Below are 18580 nucleotides of genomic sequence, written 5' to 3' on the forward strand. Positions count from 1 at the left end.
TAGAGGGCGGGCCCGGGTTCCCCCCATCCCCCCAACTCCCTACTTGATACCGGAGGAGTTGACCTGGACCGTGGGTTCACAAATACGGCCAAGCTGAGGGCTGACATGAATCTCTGAGGCGAGTAAATCCGCCAATAAGCGCAAGACCCACCAAGGTAGAGGAAGAACTTTGTCACACAGGCCAGGTGCCAGCTCTTGCCACGACTGCAGGCATTAGGTAAGAACTGACATACTCATAGCTGGAGACCAGATCAGTTCAACTGTATGTTAGTTTGCTCAAAATAGGTATTAGTTTTATAAGAATTTATTTAGTGATTAGACTCTATGGAATGCTTGTAAATTGCTGCCTGCATTAATCTCACTTATAATGTCTGTATTCCATGCTATAAGAAAATGTGTAAGTTTTGCTTTATAACTTTGAAAATGTTTGCTCTGAATTTGTGAACCCAGGTACGGGAATTGTCATCCCATCCCCTGCCCATCCAGGAGGGTTATCAAAATTTAAGTGGGCAATTATAAGACAAAAGCTTTATTAATCGCCCCATCCACCCACAGAGAAGGTCTTGTCCCATCACTCTGAATACTAGAAGAGGGAAATAAAAATAGTTGATGAGAAGATTTTTCATCTCTTTGCTGTTTGAACTCTCACAGGGCTATAGAGACCAAACTGAAGCCAGAGATCCCAAGGGGTTATCTCCTGGGTCCACCCTGAAAGACACTTTGAACTGACAGATCTCTACAAATATGTCACTCTTAGGATTTAGATGGTAACTCAGTTGTGTGTATATGTTTGCTTGCTTTAACCTGTAAATAACTCATTTATTTTTCCTACTTAATAAACCTTTAGGTAGTGTATTATGGGATTGGCTACAGGCGTTGTCTTCATGTAAGATCTAGGGTACCAATTGATCTGGGAAAGTGACTGGTCTCTTGGGATTAGAAGCAACTAAAATACAGTGTAATTTTTGCTGTAAGTGACCATTTACCAATGGCAAGATAGACTGGAGAGTTTAAGGGGACTGTCTGGGACTCCAAAGTAAGATGGCTGTAGTGATTCAGGAGTTCACATTTGTTACTGGCTGGCATGAGCCACTCCAGACAGCGTGACAAGGGCACCCACCTGGGTGGGAGACCCAGTCCCCTGGCTCCAGTGACTTTAATGAATGAAAACAGAAAGTTAAAGCTGAATACAGTCATAACTTAATTATACTGTTTTCTATTGTGACAAGGCAAGCAGGGGGCAAGGAGGTTGAGTGCTGTAAAACAGCGGGTAGCAGGATCTAGGTGTGCAGGATAAAGGCTGCAATACCATAGGAACCAGTGAAGGGGGAGAAGCAGATGAACACTAGAATATAGGAGGTAGCAGAGGCTGGCCATGGAGGAAGGAGAGGCTAGCTTCTAGGGTTTCTAGGGTTCCAAGTCAAAGATGATGGAACTAATGAAAGAAGTGGCAAGTATCTGCAAAGTGGCTCTTACCTTCTAAGGTGGAACTTGAGATAGCGGAGGATCCCTCTACTAGGAAGGAAAGTGCAGCTCATGCAGGACATCAGCTGCCAGTGGTGAAGGTTTCCAGAACTGTTGGGCTGTGGGCTGTGGTTAGTTTGTTTGATTAGTTGACAATACACTTCATCACGAAGGGGCTTTAGGTCATGACAGGTCTGCAGAATGCCTTGGATAATGGGGATGGGATCAGACACTGTCTCAATCTCCTGCAGGGAGTTAAAGATCTTGATGGCTTCATCCTGCAGGCTGCAGTAGCCCTTCTCTTGCTGCACTGTAGTGGGATCACAAAAACAAGGCAGACAGGATTTCAGCATTTCCCTGAACCCCCGCTTACCAAGCACACAGCATACCAGTCTGTGGACTGTGACTGACTCCATGAAACAGGAGAATGGCAACATGAGAATGAGCATTACTGATCATCTCCCGATCTCAGGAAAGCTCCTTCTTTAAATGTAAAAATACACCACTGTCCAATCAGTAAATTAAAAAATTAAACTTGTCCATATTGCAAATCATGCATATTTTTAGATATACATAAAAACACAGAGTAGTACCCTTAAAGGGACATTCTCAATTTGAAATCTAGTCAGTTTCAAAAAAATGAATTCAAAGCAGTTTGAGGCACTGCCCTGGTGTCCTGAGGCCCTGCCAATTTTTGCAATCATGTTTTCATCTTTTCAGAATGTTTAAGTCTCCCCTGTTTTTGTGAGGGACCGACACAAATGACAGGGGAAACAATGGATCAGATATAAAGGTTGTAACTTGGCTTGGGCTTATTATCCCCTTAAAGTTTGGTCCCTAAAAGAAAAGGAAAACGTTCCTATCACAGCTTCCTGTTGCCTTGCCCAGAGGAAAATAAAAGTCACAAGACAGCTTCCATTACCCAAGGATCCAAACCTAAGGTGGCTTCTTTCTGCATAGTCCAAACCAACCAAATCCGAAAGAAACAGTTTGTACTGGGCTTCTAAATCCTGGGAATTATTGTAGTCCTCCTCAGTAGGAGACAAGCAATTAATTTCACAGTTCCTTTCTTTCTCCCTCCCCAGGCTTGGTTTAGGCATGTACTCAGGCCAGGTCTATACCACATACCTATATTGATATAACTACGTCGCTCAGGGATGTGAAAAATCCACACACTGAGCGACAGTTATACAGAAACTAACCCCCCATGTAGACAGTGCTATGTTGGTGGGAAAGCTTCTCCTGCCAACATAGCTACCTCCTTTTGGGGAAGTGGATTAACTATGCCGACAGGAGAAGCTGCACGTGAAGATGAGCCCCTAGTTTGGAAGAAATCAGAGGATACCTCTCTCCCCAGCCTCTGAGTCTTATGGTTTCCCAATTAAGAGGCACAGCTGCTAGCTCCACCTCCTAGCATTCTAACAAGCCAGAGCAGTGAGCTCCTCTGCCTATGTCTGGCAGCACCAGCAACCTTTAAGACACAGCTCTCAGCACAGTGAAGGCGTTTAATCCCTTCCTGATCCAACTAGGGGTCGGGCACATACACTCCCTCATTAAGTGGAGACAGGGATACTAACTGTACTAAAAAGAAAAGGAGGACTAGTGGCACCTTAGAGACTAACCAATTTATTTGAGCATAAGCTTTCATGAGCTACAGCTCACTTTATCGGATGCATTCAATGGAATGCAGTGAGCTGTAGCTCACGAAAGCTTATGCTCAAATAAATTGGTTAATCTCTAAGGTGCTATTAGTACTCCTTTTCTTTTTGCGAATACAGACTAACACGGCTGCTACTCTGAAACCTGTCATTATGCAAGGCACTGCATTTAGCCGTATGCAGTGAGTGAGCTGTAGCTCACGAAAGCTTATGCTCAAATACATTGGTTAGTCTCTAAGGTGCCACTAGTACTCCTTTTCTTTTTGCGAATACAGACTAACACGGCTGAAACCTTACTGTACTAAGAAAATGCTGTCAATGTACAAAGCAAACACACTGAAATATGAGAAAACAACTGGGGGTGTGTCTCTAATCTCTGCTATTAATTATTTCTGGTAGCAAAAGTAGGTAAGAAATGTTCAGTCAGAGTATGTTTGCTAAGCTGATGCAATCCCTTTGAGTTGTACATTTAACAGGAGGAAGAGGAGTAGCAAACTCTACACCTGTACACTGGAGTCAAGTTCATGTTCACAGAGTAGCCACAGCACTGAACACAGTTTGTGTTGGGCCAATTTCCTCTGTCATCCCAGACCTTGTCCTCAAAGAGGAAAAGTATTTGTGGCAGATTGTCTCAGGGCTATGCACAGGAGAGGGGAGGCTTCAAAGCAAAGTCTGGGGAGAGAAGGAGCTGGTCCCTCTGCCAACCAAAGGGTGCATAATGGTCCCAAAGAGGACAGAGGGTCAGGCCCCATCTCATTTTGCACCATGGGAGCTGGCAGCCTGTGAATGCTATCAGCATGCTGGAGAGTTCAGATTATCCCTGGGTGCACAGGGTCTGCATCATTCAGTACTTGGGGTAATACTCGCATAGCACCTTCTCCCCTACCGCAGGGGGATAAGAGGTTTAAGGGACTCTGCCAAATGAAAAAGCACTTACTATTGATACCGACATCTCCATAAGGCAGTGGCAGCAATGGGGAATGCAGAGGGTGCTGGGTGTATCTCAAGATAGGGTTCCTCCTATATGTCTGTTCCACTACTTCAAAGTTCATACTGTTTTCCTGAAGGACAGAAGAAATTTCCTCAAACCTGCCCAGTTTTTCCCCAGAACTCTTCATATTGCCAGGTTTAAACATGAGCTTCTCCCATCAGAGTTCCACAGGGGCCCAAATAACTAGGTAACAGCTCAGTTAACTTGTACTGTAAATATTTGTATAAGCATTGAAACCACCTCCCGCAGCCTGAGACTAGGACACACAAGTGCCTGAGGGGAACTGGACATACTGGTTTGTATGTGTCCAAGAGAGCAAGTCACACTTGTCAGAGGAAGTATGAATCCTAATTTGCACAAGGGGTTCACATGTGATTCAGTTCTGTGGATTCTGTCACATGTGCATGAGGAATCAGGATGTGTCTGGGGTGGGGACTCCTGATGTTTGACCATGGCGGATTCATACATACCTGGGTTGGGGACCCTGACATTTGTGCACTCAGGAGTCACATGCCCAATGGGAATGGGAATCCCAAGGTTGGTGTCTGCAGGATCCACACATGACAGCTGACGTGGAAGTTTCTGATTTGTGCATAAGGGGGATTTACACACACCTAGTATGGACTCCAATGTGTGCCTGGCGAAACCCCACAATAGGATTAGCCTGAACTCGTGCAGATTAGTTTATATCTTGAAGCATGACATTTGATTATTTTAGCTACATAATTAAAAATGTTTTCCCTCAGTCCTTTTAAGACACCAGTCTTCTCTCCTAACATACCTAAGATAGTGACTGAACAAGGTCAGCTGCAGATAATAGCACCAGAACCTTGGTAGAAGTGGGGGGGGGCCCACAAGGGCAGCTGGAGTGATTGGGGCTCCCCACAGTGATGGGCAGCTTTTACCGTGGCCCAGCTCTGGCTTCTGGCTTGACCAGGGGGTGGGGCCTTAGGGGGAAGAGGGGAGCTGGGGCAGGGCTACGGAGAGGGACCAGGCCTCATGGTGAGGGGGAGCTAAGGCCCTCCCACCACGAAGTGCAGCCCCTGCCGGCACTGCTCTATGCCTGCCCAAGGCTTCCAGTCTGCGGTGGCAACACAGCCCCTTGGCCCCCAAACTACACCCATGTTAAAAAGTAGGTGGGCATGGCTGCTTCCAGCACCCCTGGCTGCAGATCTGGAATATTCTCCTGAACTTTGACTGCAGTGTTCAATGCTACCTACCCTGATGTCACGAATAAGCTGCTGTGTGGGTGTTTCTATGGGAACCTTGCTGTCAATGACTCCTTGGATGGCAGAGGCCCAGCGCATGGCTTCGTTCAGTAGCTTGGTGTAGAGTCTGTATGAGTGCTTTCGACCATGGACTATGATGTTCCAGTAGCCTACGGGCAAACAAAGATATAGGAAGGTGGAACTTGGCTGCAATTTTCTGACTCCATATGCATGCAGCATGTGGCTGTGGAAATACATTGCTGAAACAGTGACAGTCTTATCAAATGACATGATGAAATTGGTTAAAATGGACTGTGTGGACAAGAGCTTTTCCCTAGGAAGCCACTTCTCAAGGGAGAGTCCCAGTCCAAGTCTTGATCCACCTCCATTCCTCCCGACCCACAAACGCAGTGTGCTGCAGATGATGGTGGGGCATTCCAGTTCCCACCTCCCTCAAAATACAAACATTGTTTCATGGCAGGGTGACTCCACCCCACTTCACCCTTTGGCTCTAACAAGGCATAAAGGTGGGGGAAGACAACACAAGGTTGCAAGTATAAGCTATCACTTTGATTGGAGCTCAATTTAAGTAGTATGAGGATTTCTAGTCACTTGCAGTTAAGGCTGTGTTTAGGTTTCAGAAGGACTCAGAGCCCTCAGTTTCACATGTTTAGGTTTGAATTTAGTCTCCAATTTTTAAGCACCTTTGCTCTTCCCAGACAACTGTATCTCTCTATTTTTTTTTGTCAAAGATTTACTAACTTCTGCAGAGGAATCATTTTAGAATTTTAAACCTTTTAGAAATCTTCCTGAGACTGTAATGGTGTGGCGCTCTTATGGCTGGAAAGCCAGTCACACACCAAAAAAAAAAAAAAAAAAAAAGACAGTTACCTTTTCCATAACTGGTGTTCTTCGAGATGCTTTGCTCATGTCTGTTCCATATTAGCTGTGTGGGCTCACCACACGCACCGGTGCCGGAAGTTTTTCCCTCAGCAGTATCTGTAGGGGACCAGCTCCAGCACCCCCTGGAGTGGCACCTGCATGGCGCCGTATAAGGGGCGCTGCCGGCTCCCCCGACCCTCAGTTCCTTCTTGCCAGAAAACTCTGACAGTGGGGAAGGAGGATGGGTCATGGAATGGATAGGATACCAAGGCTGCTAGCCTCTCTGAGGCTCCCGAAGCCAACCTGGCAGCCTGGGAGGGTTGGGTGAACCCCCAAGGATTCCACAGGTACCATGGTGCTGGCCACTGCGCCTGGGGCCATGGAACAGGCTTTGGTGCTGATGATGTAGGGAACCTTGCTCCGTGCTGGAGGTATAAACAGAGTGGTCGGTACTGGGCGACCAGGATCGGGCAACGTGTTGGCTCTTGTCCAACCAGTGCTGAACACTGCGTCCCGATGCAGACCTGTCCAAGCAAGACGGGTGTCTTGGTTGGGATCTTGGGGACCGATGGCGTTCCACAGATTTGCGTCAGACACCCGGCGAGCCACGCCTCACGCTACACGAATGGTACCAGGACGTTGAATGGAACCGGGAGCTAATATGGGCCAGTCGCATCTTCCTGAGCAGGGCGACCTACTACTTGGAGATGGGCGATGACGGCCCAGTGATCTGCGATCTCTGATCCTCCATCGGTCCTGTGATCGGTACCAGGCCCTTGGAGACAGTCGGGGCCGGTCTGGGAGTTCTTGCTGGGTGGCGCGTGCCTCAGAGGGTCTGCACCAATCTTCCAGTGAGGTACAATGTGATGGAGGGACATCCCCCTCGATGGGGAACGGTGCCGCTGAGGCAGGGACACATGCATAGGTCCCAACACGGGTTTTCCCCAAGACTGGGGTACCACTGCAGCCGGTGTGGGCAGCCCCGGGAGTGTCAGGATCTCCTGAGCTATTAGAAGGGCTTCAGGCATCAATGGCACCTGAAGCTCTGCCAGGGCCTGCACCGCTATCCAGAGTCGCAGGCGAAACATGGGATGGGCTGCACTGCTCGACCTGAGCTGTGGCCCAAGTTCCCAACGGGGGCATTGAGCTGCCCGGCATGGGTTGTGGCTCACCCCCAGCCCTTTCCTTTCCCTTACAGGAGATAGATCTTCCCCTCACAGTCTTTTTCAGCTTCTTGACCAGAGCCGTGGAGAGGGACCGGTGACGGCTCGTGGATGGCATCAGCGGAGCACTGCGCATGGAGGTCACAGTTCTCGATGCGGAGTTGGACAGCTGCTCCGGTGCTGGAGTGAGTGCTGACTCCATAATATCGCGCTCCTTCTTGGTCCTAGATTTAAAGGACTTGCAGATACGGCACTTGTCACTTATGTGCCCTTCTCCTAAGCACCACAGGCAGCTGGTATGTGGATCTCTGATGGGCATAGGCCGTTTGCAGCAATTGCAGAGCTTAAAGCCTGGGGCATGCCCCGTCCCCAGGCTGAGTCCCGTTCAGGACTAATGAAGAGTTGAGAACTACTACTAAGGGTAACTAAGCAACTACTAACGATATACAACTATATTACAGGTTTTCAAAGTTCGCAAGAACATAGAACGAAACAACGCTAGCTGAAGCTGCAGATGTCCCAGCACCGTCACAGGTGGCAAGAAGGAACTGAGGGTGGGGGGAGCTGGCAGTGGCCCTTATGTTGCACCATGCGGGCACCACTCCAGGGGGCACCAGAGCCGGTCCCCTACAGATACTGCTGAGGGAAAAACTTCTGGCACCTGTGCATGTGGCCAGCACACACACCTAATGTGGAATGGACATGAGCAAGCACTCGAAGAACTCCAAGTTTCACATGCCGATTCATTCCCATCAAAGGACAGATAGAGGCCACTTTCTAAAATTTATTTTTAAACATAAAAAGAAGTATTCCTCTATCCATCAAAATCTATTTTACCCCTACAAGGAAAAGCCAAGAAAACTGCTCTGGTGCAGAGCCTAGTTTGCACCAAGTACTAAGAGAATGGTGCATAGGGTTCTCCCTCTGGCACATGCCACCTAGACCATCATCTCTCCGCCATGGCATCCCAAATACCACAGCTGCCCAGCCTGCCTCCTTCACTCACAAGATCTACTCCTCTCAGAGACCCTGCAGTGCCAGGGAGGTGAAATGGATAGCAGAGGGCCACAAGAGAGAAATCAGACCTTTGAGAAGACCGGGGGATAAAGAGATGGGGGCTGGAGTGAGAGGCAGAGCCCAGTTTTTATGTTCTAAGATCTCGGTGCTCATATGGACTGGTTTCTATTCAGTGCTGCTGGCTCATGGTCCAGGGATTGAAGGCAGCAGCACTACAAGGTGCCAACTCTGTGTATACTGAGGTACCAGTGCACCAAGGGCTCCCTCTGGTGGGCCTGCCTTGAGTGTCCGAGGACTGGCGCACTGGGGCACTCAGGGCTCCGCACAGTGCTGCTGTTGGCTCTACTGGCACAGGAGTCAGCACTGCTGTGGGATGTTGCGGGGAAGCAGTGTCCATACAGGGGGCAGGAGTGATCAGGGAAGGCGTGCCCATGTTCTTTCCCCCCGTAAATATACCACCAGGCTCCCTGGGAGGTTTTAAACCTTCCCGGCAGAAGTCCTGGTCTGATGGACCGGCTTAGGTCTGTAAGATGGATCTCTGCTCATCAGCTAGAGAAAATGCATTAGATCGGGGTTTTCAACCTTTTTCTTTCTAACCCCCAACATGTATAAAAACTCCAGGGCCCGGGGGTGGGGGGCACCTGGGGGCTCCAGGCACTGGAGCCCACAGGCATAGGCGTAGTTTGACTTCTATGTGTGTGTGTGTGTGGGGGGGGGGGGGGGCGGGGCGGCGCGCGGTGCATCTCGGGCCAGCTCCGCACGGCAGAACCCGGGGAGGGAGTGTCACCTCTGCACCCTGACTCACCTTAGCAGGCCACTCGCTTGTCTGGGTTAGGAAGGGGGCACAACCAAAAATTATAACTCAAAGGTGTGGGCTCAGCCCCAAAAGTTTGAAAAGTGCTCAGGCAGCGGGTAGCTAGAGGCTATGTGCAGGCAGGGATGTGGCTTAGAGTGCGGGCAGGAGTGTAGCTCGGGGCTGTGTGTGGGAAGGGGAGTGGCTCAGGGTGCAGGCAGGAAGTAGCTAGGAACTGTGTGCGGGCAGGGGGTAGCTCAGGGTGCAGGGAGAGGGTAGCTAGGGGTTGTGTGTGGGCAGGGGTGTATCTCAGGGTGCAGGCAGTGGGTAAGCTAGGGCTGTGTGTGGTGTTAGGATATAGATATTCAGGCCTGTCTGTAAAGGCCTATACTCTAAGAATTTAGGTGTATTCTTATCACTTGGCTAATTATAGAGGTATAAAAGAAAGAATCAAAATCACTATCTGCTGGTGTAAGGGCCTTCTCTTACTGTGACAGTCTGAGGCCCTGTTCTTAGGCTAAGGCCTTTGGCTAAGCAGCAGAGGCAGCCATAAGCTGGGAAGCGAACAGTCACATCCTCACATTCCAAACTAGTCACATTGAAATAAGGTGCTATTGGGCTGTTAGGCACTATCAGGACAGGATTGTATTCCTATCACCTCCAGAGAAAGGGAAGTGCCTAGAAAATGTAAAAGGAAACTTAGTTTGATAGCATCCTGTCTGGCAAGAACTCACTTATCAATAGCTGGGATGTGAAATCCTCACTTCTGTATTGTTTTGTCATTATAGTTCCCACTTTGCTATTATTTGTCTGTATAATCTCTCTGGTTCTGTGATTGTTCCTGTCTGCTGTATAATTAATTTTGCTGGGTGTAAACTAATTAAGGTAGTGGGATATAATTGGTTACATAATCATGTTACAATATGTTAGGATTGGTTAGTTAAATTTCAGGAAAATGATTGGTTAAGGTATAGCTAAGCAGAACTCAAGTTTTACTATATAATCTGTAGTCAATGAGGAAGTGAGTGGGTGTGGGTGGAAGGGTGGGTGGGGGAGGGAAATGGGAACAGGGAATGGGGGTAAGAAAATTGGAATCACGTTTTGCTAAAGGGGAAAATGGGAACAGGGAATGGGAGTAAGGAAGTTGGAATCATGTTTGGCTAAGGGCAGGAATGGGAACAGGGACACAGGTGTAAGGCTCTGTGGTGTCAGAGCTGGGAAGGAGGATACTAAGGAAGGAAACTGGAATCATGCTTGCTGGAAGTTCACCCCAATAAACATCGAATAGTTTGCACCTTTGGACTTTGGGTATTGTTGCTCTCTGTTCATGCGAGAAGGACCAGGGAAGTAAGTGGGTGAAGGAATAAGCCCCCTAACCTGTGGGCAGGGGTGTAGCTCAGTGTGCAGGCAGCGGGTAGCTCAGGATGCAGGGAAGGGATAGCTAGGGGCTGTGTGTGGGCAGGGCATAGCTCAGAGTGCAGGGAGGAGGTAGCTAGGGGCTGTGTGTGGGCAGGAGGTAGCTCAGGGTGCAGAGAGAGGGTAGCCAGGGGCTGTGTGCTGGGAGGGGGGGTAGCTCATGGTGCAGGGAGGGGGTAGCCAGGGGCTGTGTGGGCAGGGGAGTAGCTCAGGGTACAGAGAGGGGGGCTCAGGGCTATGTGCAGGCAGGGGATAGCTAGGGGCTGTGTGCTGGGAGAGGGGTAGCTAGGGGCTATGTGTCAGGAATGGCAGGGCCCCTGCGGGAGCTGCTCCCTGAAGTCTCTGCCGGCTCCAGAGCCAGATCCCAAAACAGGGCAGGGAGCTGACCAGCAGCCATAGCCCTAGGCAGCAGCAGGAGACAGAGGAGCAACGCAGCTGCCTGCTCCATGCACCAGCCAGAGCAGCAGCCGCCCCGCACTGTATGGCTCTTCCAAGGGTGGGGGGGGGGCATGTGTGGACCTAACCAAAGAGTGGCAGTCCTGGGGGCAAGGCACTGCAGTTTGGGGGGACAATGCCCCCCTGTGCCTTCCTCCCATCTCTGCCCATGGGTTCGGGGCTTCTGGCCCATGGGGCGATAGGGATCATAGACTCCCTGAAACTGGCTTGCAGACCCCCAGGGGGCCACCGATCCACAGTTGAGAACCGTTGCACTAGATGGAGATGCTATCCCTGGAACAGAGCCTAGCACTTGCAACTTTGAGCATGTATCCAATCCCAGTGCACATGCCGAGACCCTCTAACTCAATGGCTCTCAACCTTTCCAGACTACTGTACCCCATTCAGCAGTCTGATTTGTCTTGTGTACCCACAAGTTTCACCTCACTTAAAAACTACATGCTTACGAAATCAGACATAAAAATACAAGGGTCACAGCACACTATTACTGAAAAATTGCTGACTTTCTCATTTTTACCATAGAATTATAAAAAAAAATCAATTGGAATATAAATGTACTTACATTTCAGCATATCATATATACAGCCATATAAACAAGTCGTCATCTATATGAAATTTTAATTTGTACTGACTTTGCTAGTATATGTAGCTTGTTGTAAAACCAGGCAAATGTCTAGATGAGTCCATGTAGCCCCAGGGGTACACATACCCCTGGTTGAGAACCATTGCTCTAACTCACACTCCCATGCACTGCTATACCTCCTACCTCTAGCTTTTTTGTGCACACACAACTCATGATGTCCTGAGCAATGCTGTCATAGTTTACCTGTGCTCCCTCATGTATCTATATCCATCTGCTGTCTCTTGTATAATTAGACTGTAAGCCCTTGCGGGCAGGGACCATCTATTTTGTTCTGTGTTTGTATAGTGTTTAACACAATGGGGTCACTGGTCTATACTTAGGACCCCTAGGTGCTACAGTAATACAAATAATAATAGACTTTATGAGTGGACAAATGTCAGTAGGGAACATGGCTATTGTTAGTTAAGTTTGTGCATCTGAGTGTGATTTAGAGGAACTGCGTGCGTGGATTGGGATAAATCCAAATTGCAAGTGCCAGGGAATTTGTTCTGAAGGGAGCTATCTGGGAACCCCTGGGTAGTATGTTGAAGTGTATAGATTGGGCTTGCCTAAACTACTGTTTCTCCTTGATTTTCGGTAATGTGTTGGAGGGACTGTAACTGAACAACTTTAAATTACTGTCTAATTGATAATTTGTTAGGTGGTCACATGCAGGGGTGATGACAGACAACCTTCATTCTTCTCTTGACCTTTTCAGACCTCTTCATTGTTTTCATACGGTGAAGTAGCAACAATTGGACACAGCAGCCCAAATAAAGGCACAGAGCACTTCTCACTATATAACTCTTCATCACGCTGTCTGTATCATATCCTGAAACCTCCCTCCCTTGGTCAGTCACAGATAGGAAGACTGTTCTTGAAAAATGAATTTCCTTTTTGTTTGTCTCTCTTACCAGTTTCTTTAAAGACTCTTTCATCAGCCTGGACCACAGAGCAGAGGCTATTGAGAACAAGTGTGCCAAGTTTGGTGGCTGTGCGTTCTGAAGATTTGTAGTAATCAAGGGCGGTGTTTGTCAGCACAAACCAGCGTTTCTTCACCTTCAGAGAGGATGTCTTGTTGCTGCTTTGAACTTCCTTATGAAGCCAGCCTAACGGGAAAGAGGCACAATAACCTTTAAGTTATTGGAGAGAGTCACTGATGGGATGTTTGCCTCTCTCCTGCTGGTGGAACCCTGCAGCTCTCTATCCTCTGCTGGATGTACCCAGATCTCAAGCTCCTCCTAAATGGCCTCTGGTGGGCCCTCCATCTTCCCTTCTACTCAAGACAGCAGTACCCTCCATGGTCTAGTTAATCTGTCTCTAGAAGGATCTATCTCACTGAGCACACTATGGGCACTACTGGTAATAAACTGACATGTCCCTTCCTCTCGTGAGCTGTTATAGCCCGAGCCACAACTGGATGAATCTGTTCCCTGCTGCTCAGTGAGAATGATTTCCCCCTTGCCTCCCCATCACCAAAAGTCCTCTCATTTCAGCACACCTCACCTCTTGACATGTGAGAATTTGCTTGAAATTCACAATCTCCTGTATCCTAACCAGGGACTAAACAGACCACATACAATTCATTGTCCTACTGAAAAGCCAGTGCCAGGTGTTACACATATCATACTGCTGTGGCTCAGTTATAAACCTCACCACAAACTATGGTTACTCAGCATAACAGGAGGCATATTCCCTTTCTCTCAAGAGCCCTGGAACAGCTGATTAGGAAAACCTCACCTCTGCTCCTATCTGCCCCAGAGCAACCCCAGCTCGTAGTGGAAAACCTGTTTGTGATGTAAAGAAGTGCCCAAGTGATGTCAGGCTCTCAGTGTGATGGGATAGGCTAATATCAGCCTATTAGAATTACTGAACCTTTGGTTTCTCCTGAACATGGTTAGAACCAATCCTGAGGGATCCCACTAGAAACACCCCCACTTGTTGATGATTCTCCATTAACAATTACATTATAATTTGTATCTATCACTTAGTCTTTAATCCATTTAAAATGTGCCATATTGATTTTGTATAACACTAGATTTCATAAGCCTTGTATAAGGCTAGGGGAAAGGAGTCCAGGAGAGCTGGCTGTATTTTAAAGAATCCTTATTGAGGTTACAGGGACAAACCATCCCGATGTGTAGAAAGAATAGTAAATATGATAGGCGACCAGCTTGGCTTAACAGTGAAATCCTTGCTGATCTTAAACACAAAAAAGAAGCTTACAAGAAGTAGAAGATTGGACAAATGACCAGGGAAGAGTATAAAAATATTGCTCGGGTATGCAGGAGTGAAATCAGGAAGGCCAAATCACACCTGGAGTTGCAGCTAGCAAGAGATGTTAAGAGTAACAAGAAGGGTTTCTTCAGGTATGTTAGCAACAAGAAGAAAGTCAAGGAAAGCGTGGGCCCCTTCCTGAATGAGGGAGGCAACCTAGTGACAGAGGATGTGGAAAAAGCGAATGTACTCAATGCTTTTTTTGCCTCATCTTCACAAACAAGGTCAGCTCCCAGACTACTGCATTGGGCAGCACAGCATGGGGAGGAGGTGACCAGCCCTCCGTGGAGAAAGAAGCGGTTCGGGACTATTTAGAAAAGCTGGATGAGCACAAGTCCATGGGGCCGGATGCGCTGCATCCGAGAGTGCTAAAGGAGTTGGTGGATGTGATTGCAGAGCCATTGCCATTATCTTTGAAAACTCATGGGGATCGGGGGAGGTCCTGGACGACTGGAAAAAGGCTAATGTAGTGCCCATCTTTAAAAAAGGGAAGAAGGAGTATCCTGGGATCTACAGGCCAGTCAGCCTCACCTTAGTCCCTGGAAAAATCATGGAGCAGGTCCTCAAGGAAACAATTCTGAAGCACTTTAGAGGAGAGGAAAGTGATCAGGAACAGTCAGCATGGATTCACCAAGGGCAAGTCATGCCTGACTAATCTAATTGCCTTCTATGATACGATAACTGGCTCTGTGGATGAGGGGAAAGCAGTGGACGTGTTGTTCATGTCAAAAGCTTTGCTAAAGTCAAGGGTCTCCCACAGTATTCTTGCCAGCAAGTTAAAGAAATAAGGGCGGGATGGACAATAAGGTGGATAGAAAGCTGGCTAGATTGTTGGGCTCAACAGGTAGTGATCAATAGCTCCATGTCTAGTTGGCAGCCGGTATCAAGTGGAGTGCCACAAGGGTCGGTCCTCGGGCTGGTTTTGTTCAATATCTTCATTAATGATCTGGAGGATGGTGTGGATTGCACCCTCAGCAAGTTTGCAGATGACACTAAACTGGGAGGAGAGGTAGATACACTGCAGGGTAGGGACAGGATATAGAGGGTCCTAGACAAATTAGAGGATCGGGCCAAAAGAAATCTGATGAGGTTCAACAAGGAGAAGTGCGGAGTCCTGCACTTAGGACGGAAGAATCCCATGCACGGCTACAGGCTGGGGACCGAATGGTTAGGCAGCAGTTCTGCAGAAAAGGACCTAGGGGTTACAGTGGACGAGAAGCTGGATACGAGTCAACAGTGTGCCCTTGTTGCCAAGAAGGCCCAATGGCATTTTGGGATGTATAAGAAGGGGTATTGCCAGCAGATCGAGGGACGTGATCGCTCCCCTCTGTTCGACATTGGTGAGGCCTCATCTGGAGTAGTGTGTCCAGTTTTGGGCCCCACACTACAAGAAGGATGTGGAAAAATTGGAAAACGTCCAGCGGAGGGCAACAAAAATGATTATGGGACTGGAACACATGACTTATGAGGAGAGGCTGAGGGAACTGGGATTGTTTAGTCTGCGGAAGAGAAGAATGAGGGGGGATTTGATAGCTGCTTTCAACTACCTGAAAGGGGGCTCCAAAGAGAAGGGATCTAGACTGTTCTCAGTGGTAGCAGATGACAGAACAAGGAGTAATGGTCTCAAGTTGCAGTGGGGGAGGTTTAGGTTGGATATTAGGAAAAAAATTTTCACTAGGAAGGTGGTGAAACACTGGAATGAGTTACCTAGGGAGGTGGTAGAATCTCCTTCCTTAGAATTTTTTAAGGTCAGGCTTGACAAAGCCCTGGCTGGGATCATTTAGTTGGGGATTGGTCCTGCTTTGAGCAGGGGGTTGGACTAGATGACCTCCTGAGGTCCCTTCCAACCCTGATATTCTATGATTCTATGATTTTTAATCAGAATTTTGTGCAGTTCTAAGGTAGGCACCTTACAAAAATCCAAACATATTATATCAGTAGTTACCTTTATGTGCCAGACTCTGTAATCTTATCAAAAAACAACATAACAAGTTGTTGATGGGCCCCAATTTTCCATGGAACTATGTTAATGGGTATTAAATTATATTTCTATCCTCCAGTTCTTTAGTGATAGTGTCCTGTACCAGCCATTCCATTATTTTGCCCAGCGTCAACATCAGGATAACTGACCTGTAATTATCCAGGTCATCCCTGGTATTGCATTGCTAGCAATATTACTTTTAAATACTGAAACAACACTGACTTTCTTCCAGACACCAGGAATTTCCCTAGCTTTCAAAGATTTATCATCTGATATCAATGGTTCAGAGCTCCTCAGTCAACACATTTAAATCTCCTGGGTGCAAGTTATCTGAACTTGCCAAGTTAAAAATGTTTAACTTTAGTTTATGCAGCACACTGACTGTGTGGGCCAGTTGTATGAAAAGAAAAATTTCCTTCTTACATGTGAATTTTGCTTCTAATACCTTCCATGTCCCACTGGCCTGTACTGTGGAGCATTTCCCCTTTCCCTGCTGGTAGGAGGCAGAACAAAGACTGATAGCCAGTCTGCAAAGAACCCTAGAATGATGGCTTCCACAGTTGAAAAATACTAACTGATTCATATGTTTAAAAAATTATGTATGTATGTATATAAAAGTATATGAGACTCATCCATCTGTGAGGTGCTATTACCATATTGGGAAGGCCACATGGAGAAACTGAGCAGTTTCTAGTAAGAGTCAGAATACACCAAGGCTTGGCACTAAGCCCATTTTTTTTCTCTTAGATGCTCGATGCAGTTATAGAAAGCATCCAGAGAATGGCACCCTGGTACATGCTTTTTGATGTAGTACTCCTACAAAGAGGAAGTGGAAGAAGACTTAGATAGATGGAGGTGCATATTTGAAAGAAATGGCATGAAAATCAGTGGAAATAAAATGGAACATGGCTGTAAATTTGGTGATAGCTTACAGGAAGATAATGAGACTGATGACGCTTGTTAAAAAAATAATGCGTTAATTAAATTTGAGACTGATCTCCTTGGGGGAGAATTGTATGTCTCCTGCTTTGTGGTTTTACGTGCATTCTGCCATGTATTTTGTGTTATGGTAGTCTCAGATGACAACGCAGCACATGTTCAATTTAAGAACATTTTCACTGCAGATCTGACAAAACGCAAAGAAGGTAACAATGTGAGATTTTTAAAGATAGCTACTGCACTAGACCCAAAGTTTAAGAATCCGAAGTGTCTTCCAAAATCGGAGAGGGACAAGATGTGGAACATGTTGTCAGATGTCTTAAAAGAGCAACACTCCAATGCAGAAACTACAGAACCCAAACCACCAAAAAAGAAAATTGGTGGCATCCGACTCACACAATGAAAATGAACAGGCATCCATCCGCTCTGCTTTGGATCGTTATTGAGCAGACCCAGTCATCAGCATGGAAGCATGTCCTCTGGAATGGTGGTCATAGCATAAAGGGACATACAAATGTTTAGCATATCTGACACGTAAATACCTTGCAATGCCAGCTACAACAGGGCCATGTAAACGCCTGTTCTCACTTTCAGGGACATTGTAAATAAGCTGGCAGCATTATCTCCCGCAAATGTAAACAAATTTGTTTGTCTTAGCGATCGGCTGAACAAGAAGTAGGACTGAGTGAACATAATAAAGGCCATACCGGGTCGGACCAAAGGTCCATCCAGCCCAGTATCCTGTCTACCAACAGTGCCCAATGCCAGGTGCCCCACAGGGAGTGAACCTAACAGGTAATGATCTAGTGATCTCTCTCCTGCCATCCAGCTCCACCCTCTGACAAACAGAGGCTAGGGACACCATTCCTTACCCATCCTGGCTAATAGCCATGAATGGACTTAACCTCCATGAATTTATCCAGTTCTCTTTTAAACCCTGTTAATAGTACTAGCCTTCACAACCTCCTCAGGCAAGCAGTTCCACAGGTTGACTGTGCGCTGAGTGAAGAAGAACTTCCTTTTATTTGTTTTAAACCTGCTGCCCATTAATTTCATTTGGTGGCCCCTAGTTCTTATATTATGGGAACAAGTAAATAACTTTTCCTTATTCACTTTCTCCACACCACTCATGATTTTATATACCTCTATCATATCATAGAATCATAGAATATCAGGGTTGGAAGGGACCTCAGAAGGTCATCTAGCCCAACCCCCTGCTCAAAGCAGGACCAATCCCCAACTAAATCATCCCAGCCAGGGCTTTGTCAAGCTTGACCTTAAAAACTTCTAAGGAAAAAGATTCCACCACCTCCCTAGGTAACTCATTCCAGTGTTTCACCATCCTCCTAGTGAAAAAGTTTTTCCTAATATCCAACCTAAACCTCCCCCACTGCAACTTGAGACCATTACTCCTTGTTCTGTCATCTGCTACCACTGAGAACAGTCTAGATCCATCCTCTTTGGAACCCCTTTTCAGGTAGCTGAAAACAGCTATCAAATCCCGTCTCATTCTTCTCTTCCGCAGACTAAACAATCCCAGTTCCCTCAGCCTCTCCTCATAAGTCATGTGTTCCAGTCCCCTAATCATTTTTGTTGCCCTCCGCTGGACGTTTTCCAATTTTTCCACATCCTTCTTGTAGTGTGGGGCCCAAAACCGGACACAGTACTTCAGATGAGGCCTCACCAATGTCGAACAGAGGGGAACGATCACGT

The 18580-nt window shown here is 47.2% G+C and overlaps 1 protein-coding gene across 2 annotated transcripts in view; it reads right to left on the reverse strand.

The window, feature by feature from the left end:
• The window catches only part of LOC125644827 (unconventional myosin-X), a 305444-nt gene that overhangs the window by 26764 nt on the left and 260100 nt on the right, over window positions 1–18580 (reverse strand). For both annotated transcript variants that reach the window (XM_075117658.1, XM_075117657.1), the window contains 4 exons: window positions 12585–12779; window positions 5334–5491; window positions 4060–4183; window positions 1477–1774 (listed from right to left, as the gene is read on the reverse strand). In XM_075117658.1, the coding sequence (XP_074973759.1) occupies window positions 1477–1774; window positions 4060–4183; window positions 5334–5491; window positions 12585–12779 (775 nt within the window). The remainder of the gene's footprint in view (window positions 1–1476; window positions 1775–4059; window positions 4184–5333; window positions 5492–12584; window positions 12780–18580) is intronic.

This window comes from Caretta caretta, chromosome 11, assembly GCF_965140235.1.
Source record: "Caretta caretta isolate rCarCar2 chromosome 11, rCarCar1.hap1, whole genome shotgun sequence".
Lineage (NCBI taxonomy): Eukaryota > Metazoa > Chordata > Testudines > Cheloniidae > Caretta > Caretta caretta.